This window comes from Podarcis vaucheri, assembly GCF_965113315.1.
Source record: "Podarcis vaucheri genome assembly, chromosome: 2".
Classification (NCBI taxonomy): domain Eukaryota; kingdom Metazoa; phylum Chordata; class Lepidosauria; order Squamata; family Lacertidae; genus Podarcis; species Podarcis vaucheri.
In genome coordinates this window covers 97,512,565-97,520,333 of record NC_138760.1, presented here as the reverse complement: position 1 = coordinate 97,520,333, position 7,769 = coordinate 97,512,565, and the positions used below count along the sequence as shown (strand labels likewise).

At 41.6% G+C, this 7,769-nt stretch overlaps 1 protein-coding gene across 1 annotated transcript; it reads left to right on the top strand.

Moving 5' to 3' along the window:
• The first annotated feature begins 685 nt into the window (after positions 1–685).
• LOC309525159 (histone-lysine N-methyltransferase SETMAR) lies at positions 686–7,769 on the top strand. Its single transcript, XM_082210621.1, has 2 exons — positions 686–2,211; positions 5,851–7,769. Exons 1-2 carry the CDS (start codon positions 2,137–2,139, stop codon positions 6,649–6,651), a joined length of 876 nt encoding a protein of 291 aa, XP_082066747.1. The 5' UTR covers positions 686–2,136; the 3' UTR covers positions 6,652–7,769.

Sequence of the window (7,769 nt, the reverse complement as noted above, 5' to 3'; positions counted from 1 at the left end):
TTCCAGCTCTAGTTTTGTTCATTAGGGCTGCCCATCTCATTAGTAAACAGCAGGAAAGCACTATTGCTTGTGAATGCCTTGGAAGTGATCTTTGACTTCCTTTTTGCTTCTCAGATCAGGAGAAGCCAGCTGTGACCTACAGATAATGAGCTTGCCCTTTCAAAAGAGGGGCATGCTGACAGCCCAATGGCTCTGCAACATTTCACAGTAGAGGGACTACACAGAAGTTTATAAAATGAGCAGCTATTAAGTATACTTTCAGATACTTTGCGAGCTAGAAAATAATTAATGGAGCTAAAGGGTTGACTGGGATTGGCTTTGCAACCGAATTAATGTTCTGCATTAATTTAGCTTTTAGAGAGAACACACATCTAGCTGTGCTGGGAGCAAGAAAATGAAACTTTGAAACCTACTTGTAATAGCTGAGGCATCAAAAACTAGTAAAACAATTATTTCCTGTCATTCCTCCCCCTCGCATCTTCTCCAACATCTTTTCATGGTCTATGCAGTCTCTATCGCCCATACAGGTGGGTAACCACTCACCATTGCCAGAAGGAAGGAAGGAAGGAATTTAACACATCACCAAAAAAGGCAAGTATTTTCACACCAAAAAATGTTAATACGTATAGATGCAAAGTTAAAAAATAATTGCTATAATTTTAATAGAAATGCAATGTATCTTGCCATAGTGAAGAAGACTTTGAGTAGGTAGCCTGTGTGCCTGTTCAGTCTGCTGTCTAGGTGCTCCGTTCAAGGCCCCCCTCTCCCTTCTCATGTTTCTTTATCTTTAATTTAGATTTAAACCAGACAGCACACTTTTTTTGTTTAGGCTCACTACAAAATTTGTATGGTAGTTTCCAGAGGGTGATGCTTGGGGAATGCTCTTCAGGCCTATGGTACCCCAGATTAGATGGAGGTTGCTTGCTCTTGATGGGGTTATACTCCCTTTGAAGGAATGGGTACACAGCTTGGGGCTTCTTCTGGATGCTTTGCTGCCGCTTGAGGCTCAGGTGGCCCCAGTGGCGCAGATTGCCTCCCATCAACTTCAGCTGGTGGCCTCTGCCTGGACAAGGATAGCCTAACTTCTGTTGCCTATGCTCTGAAACTGTTGTAACAGAGACATGGCAGAGGGTGAGAAGAGAAGCGGGGTTACAATAGCCCTAATATAGCCGAGTAAGTAATCCAGAAAGTTTACAAGGTTTGGCTGTGGCTGCTTTGTTCCCCCCCCCCCAAAAAAAAACGATCACCACAGGTCCTACACACTGCCTCTCAATTTGCACCAAAGGAAAAATGTGACCTTCTTCTCTCCTCCCAGCCTAAGTTCAACACATGCAGACCCAAGTGCTCAGCAGACTTTTCTGAAGATGCCTTATTCTTCCACTTTAAATTTTGTGGGGGTTTTGTGTGTGTGTGTTTAAAAACCCTTTTTCTTTTGGTTGGGGTGAGACACACTGCTGCTATGCTTAAAAAGTACGGTGTTTTCCTACGCATACAGTTTTCTACAGGTAGCTCTCAAATGCCTTCACTGTACTCTTCTCAGTACCTGCAGTAAATATTCTTAGAAATCCGAGGTAATTTTAATTGTAGAATCACAGAAATGTAGAGTTGAAAAAGGGTCCCGAGGGTCATCTAGTCCAACCCCCTGCAGTGCAGGCATCTCAACACGCAGTCACCCATCCAATTTGAAATCAGCCCTGCTTAGCAAATGTGACAGCAGTTTTATTGCTGCTTTGTAATGTTTTAAAATACACCTATGGTTTTTTTAATGTTCTTTTATCGTTTTATCTTTTTGCAAACCTGCTTTGAGCGTTTTGTTTTTGTTTTGTTTTACAATCAAGCGGTGTGCACATTTTACAAAATAACTAAGGAGAATGCCTTCCTGCAACTTACGCCCGCAAGCGATATTCCATGCGCAACTCTCGACTCAAGTCTTTGGCTCTTTCTTCCATGGAAGCTTCCGGCGTCCATCTCCAGCTTGTCCTTCATTGGTGGCTTGGCCTTTCATTGAACGAAGCCTTGCGCAGAGCTGACCAATCCTAAGAGAGCAGGGCGGGGAAAAGAGTAGGGTTTTTTTTAAAAAAAAAAAAAAAAGCCCCGGCCGTATTGGCTCTTCGGGTTGACCCTTAGAGGCGAAGCATGGACGTGAGTGGAGGGCTGGAGAACTTCCCCGTGGCTGTGTGGCCGCGGCTGGAGGAGCCGCCGGCGTTCCAGGTGAGAGCGGCGGCCGTTGAAACGGAAGGGCGGGGGACTGAGAGGGCGAAGCCAGTTTCAGCAGCTCTGCGAAAGCTGGTGGAGGACGGCGGCCATGTCTCTCTCTCGCGCAAAGGTCGCTGGGAATTGTAGTTCTTTCTGGGTCTGCCACTTACTCTGGTAAAGAGAATTTCCCCAGGTCTCTCAGTACAGAGATGGAGAACCGCTGGTTCTTCTAACTGCTGTTCCTTCGGGGAGAGAGTTCACAGGGGATTAAATGATGAGGGTGGCCGAGCTGTGTATGCCACATTGAGTTCCTTTGGAGAAAAGGGGTGTGTATATTATTATTATTATTATTATTATTATTATTGTTGTTGTTGTTGTTGTTGTTGTTGTTGTTGTTGTTGTTGTTGTTGTTATCAGTATTTTTTTCTTAAAAAAACCTGTTTAGGGGTATGCTTCCCCCCAGAAAAAAGCACTGATTATTATTATTATTCACTTACACAGATGTACTCAGAAGTGTTGCATAGCATTGGGCTGTTCATGTACGGGTGTTGTACCTGCAATGTTTGGGACTGAAGCCCATGTATATATCACCCATCACTGCAAGAATAGTTCCATGCAATTTCACTTAATCGGTTTATTGCATTTGCATGCCCTCTTTTCCCCCCACCTCCAAAGGAGCTCAAGGTGGCACACATGGCCCTTGTGCTCCCCCACCCACCCTCCCCATTTAATCCCCCACAACAACCTTGCAAAGTGAAACAAAATAATAATGATAATAATTCCTTCCAGTAGCACCTTAGAGACCAACTAAGTTTGTTATTGGTATGAGCTTTCATGTGCATGCACACTTCTGTTTCAGTGTATCTGAAGAAGTGTGCATGCACACAAAAGCTCATACCAATAACAAACTTAGTTGGTCTCTAAGGTGCTACTGGAAGGAATTTTTGTTTGTTTCGGCTATGGCAGATTACCTACCTATAACTCGCAAAGTGAGTTAGGCAGAGATAGAGAGGTCACCCAGGGAACTTTGCAGGTGAGCAGGGGTTTGATCCTTGGTCTCCCAAGTCCTAGTCAAGTGCTCGAACTACTACACCACACATATATTTAGTTAGCACATTTATAACTTGCTTTTCTTCCACCATGGAACTTTTGCTTGGTTTCCCACCCAGGCCCCGAGCAGACCCAGACCTGCTTTCAGCAAGGTGTCCACTTCCTGTGGCCTCTCTAAAGTCAAGTGTGAAGTCAAATTACAGATAGGTAGCCGTGTTGGTCTGCCATAGTCAAAATAAAAAAAATTCTGAAGAAGTGTGCATGCACACGAAAGCTCATACCAAGAACTAACTTAGTTGGTCTTTAAGGTGCTACTGGAAGGCATTTTTTTTATTGTGAAGTCAAAATTTGTTTTACTTGGAATACTATTCCACCTTAGTCCTAAACATATTAACGTATAGAATCATAGAATGGTAAAGTTGGAAGGGACCCTGAGAATCATCTAGCTCAACCACCTGCAATGCAGGAATATGCAGCTGTCCCATATGGGAATAGAACCTGCAACCTTGGTGTTATCAACACCACACTCTTAACTGTGCTATCCAGTTGGTCCCAGTTAGAAAGATTCCTGCATCGCAGGGAGTTGGACTTGACCCTCGTAGTCCCTTCCAACTCTGCCATTCTATGATTCTAAGTAGGGCTGAGTGATGTAAGTTTAATTCACTTAGGTACAGTGGTACCTCGGGTTACAGACACTTCAGGTTACAGACTTCACTAACCCAGAAATAGTACCTCAGGTTAAGAACTTTGCTTCAGGATGAGAACAGAAATCGCGCAGTGGTGGCAACAGGAGGCCCCATTAGCTAAAGTGGTACCTTAGGTTAAGATCAGTTTCAGGTTAAGAACGGACCTCCAGAACGAATTAAGTTCTTAACCTGAGGTACCACTGTTTTGCAATCTCCCCTGTCTTTTAAAAGTATAGATGCCATTGTCTTCTGGCAGGTCTCCTATAACTTTAATCCTCCTGTTAAGGCAGAAGTTCAAAAGTTGAAGGTATTTGCACTGCTATTACCTCCAGTTCACTTTCCAGCTCTTGTGCGGATGCTAAAGCCGCTGGAACCCTTCCAGACACCAGCCCATCATTACGTGGAAAAGCAGGCAGGTTTCCTTTGCTTCCTCCAGTGAGTGCTAAATGACCCTGCAGTATCAGTTACATCCATGAGATGTCACTCTTATCTTTGGCAAAACCGTTCCATCTTATTGCTTAAATTATTAGTGTTCTTTGAAAACGTAATTCACAGGCAAATGTTTAGATTTCCTGTTGCTGTTTGATTTTAAAGTTTGTTAATATTAGATGTGTTGTTTGTATGAATGCTGACCTTATTATAAATTGATTTAAAAAGGGTTGCGATGACATGTTTTTCCAATATGTGTGTACAGTGTGTACCAAGTAAAAATATTCTTACATCAGTCATCAACATGAGATGCTACAAAAAGTGGGTGAACTTTTGAAATGTTTTCTTATTGAAATATAGTTTGAAATTACATAATCTTAAATTTTGGAATAGGCATGATACATCAGAAATTTATTCCTCCCAGTCAATTTGTAGTGAAAAATCATTACAAATTTAAATTTTGATTAAATATGGCAGGGAAAGGGGAAAAGAATAAGAGACTTATGGAAATATTTTATTTTTCAACATCAACACAATCCCTTCTGGACTATGTGCCATCTATTTCAGGGATGGGGAAACGTTGGCCCAGTTCTCCGAACTGTTAAGGTCATAGTGAATCCCGATTCTGTCTTCTGTGATATTAGCTACCCCAACTACACTCAGCTTTCCTTTGTCTCTGAAAATGAAACCTAAGAGGATATGATCACTTCCTCCCAAGGTTCCCAGTACTTACACTTTGTCAATCAACTCCTCCCTGTTGCTGAGCACCAGGTCCAAGCTAGATGATCCCCTTGTTGCTTCTTCCACCTTCCGGGAAATGAAACTAGCGAAGCTGTGATAAATCAGTATGTACATTATCACAGCCACGTATTGATGAAAATTAAATAGGAAACTTCATTAAGCTTCAGCCATCTCCTTTCTGTATTCTGTCATGTAGAAATAAAGCAAACTTTATTTCACATTCTTCTAATGTTCTTAAAGGATCCATTTGCCATCCCAAACACGCTGAATCATGGCTGGTCCCTTCAGATAAAATTAGAAGCATGAGATTTGTGTGGGCTTGGCAGTGTAATTTTATCCTTGCTTTGGCTAATGAGCTACTTTAGAGGAATTAAATTATTAGTGCATCCTCAGCCATTGCATGTGGACTAGCACCTGCATTGTAAAAATAGATCTCTGCAGAAATCCTCTAGGGAGCAAGGCAAAATCAAAAACGCAAATGCAGAAAAGCATTTAGTTGTGTATGCTTGTAAACATCAGGATGTTTACATTTCATATGTTGATGTGTATTTCAGCAAACATACTGGCAACCTTGAATGGAGAATTCAATTGTATATGTATTTACCCAAAAGTAAGTCCTGTTGAGCTCAGTGGTGCTTTCTTCTCAGTAGACATATATAGGAGTATGCACTATTTGTATCATATGCTATGGCTGATTTGTTTTTTTTAATGTAGAAGACACTACACAATGATCTGTTTTCTTTTGCAGTACAGCCCAGATCATGTGGCTGGAGAGGGAGGAGGACCGGACCCATCTGAAGTCTCCCTTAATGGCTGCAGCTGTCACTCCTCTTCCTGTCTTGCCTCCACGTGTTCCTGCCTTCATTATGGGGGAAACTATAACAATCAGTGCATTAACTGTGAAGGAAATGAACTTGATTTTTCGAAGCCTGTTTTTGAATGCAACACTATGTGCCATTGTGGAGAGTTGTGCCAAAACAGGGTGATTCAAAGGGGCTTGCAATTCCGGCTTGAAGTCTTCAGGACTGCCAAGAAAGGATGGGGTCTCCGCAATCTGGAGTTTATACCCAAAGGAAGATTTGTTTGTGAATACGCTGGGGAAATACTCAACTTCGGAGAAGCATGTAGAAGGATACAATCGCAGACCTCAAGCGATTCAAATTACATTATAGCAGTAAGAGAACACTTCTGCAATGGACAGATAATGGAGACATTTGTGGATCCCACTTACATTGGTAATGTTGGTAGGTTCCTGAACCATTCCTGTGAACCAAACCTCTTTATGGTCCCTGTCCGAGTAGACTCAATGGTACCTAAATTGGCACTTTTTGCCAACCGTGATATTTGTGCCAATGAAGAACTTTCATATGATTATTCAGGTAGATACCATAATTACTCACCTGAGAAAGATCAAGAAGAGCTGCAGCAAGTGGAAGTATCTAAGAAACCCTGTTATTGTGGGACCAAATTATGTGCAAATTTTTTGCCTTATGATAGTTCATTATTCCACAAAGATGACCTAAGAAGCCGTGCTGTAGAAACACTCTGAGAATAGAACCAGTAGCATCTAATGCTGTATATATATCAATTACATTGCAAAAATACTAATGCCCTATTCTGGTATGAGGGATCAGTGCATGGAATCAGCATTCCACACAGGTAGATGATGGAGGTATGTTTCCCTATCTAACATTGCAATGCTGATTGAAGTGGCTGGATATACCTTTTGATGCACATGGAACATGTGACTTCCCAGGCCACTACTAGCTGTCACATTTGACTAATTGCATTCAACCAGAGCTGGATCAGGGCCTCTCTTCCTGAAATAATCATTTGGGGACTTAATGAACTTTCAAAATATATTACTGTGGAATGAATGACTCACCATATTTATATCCAGAACCCAAACCTAGAAATGGGACGTGATGATTTCATTGAAACTTGCTTTTGTGTACATGTGATTAGCAGTACATACGTATAACCAGTAATTTTCTGGTCTTGGATTGTACAGCAATAAGTTATTCCCCTTCTATATCTTGTTCTAGTCATAAAAGGATAGTGCATGGCCCTCCATAGGTTGCTGGACTGCAACTCCCATGATCCCTGAACATTGACCATGCTCTCTGGGGCTTATGAGTCCAACAATATATGGATGGCCACAAGTTTCCAACTCCTGTTGTTAAAACATTAGGGACATAACAAATGAATGCCAGTGTGACTAGATTCCTCATCAGACCTAAAATCTATCAATATATAAAAAATTATGAAACAGTCTGTGTATACTATTAACCGCTTAACATAAGCTGCTGTCTCATATACCTTTGTAATCTGCCTGGGGTTATCACCAGGCCCTTGCCCCTAGAGGTGACTTGGTAATCTCAAATGACTGTCTAATAGGCAGTCCACTGAGTTCACACCCATCATAATATCTAAAGTAAGTTACCTCTATCACTACCTCCTTTAAATATCCTTTACTTTGCTAATAAAAGCATGGATGTGGGTTGAGATTTATTATCCATCCGGACCAGAAGGCATCAAGTATATGAGCCAGGTATTTTATTTTATTTAGGCAACAAAAGCAACTCTGAACATAAACAAGTGAAAATATGCAGCCATTCAGTAAAGAATAGGAAATAATTCTACCCAATAAACTGGCACAGTATATGA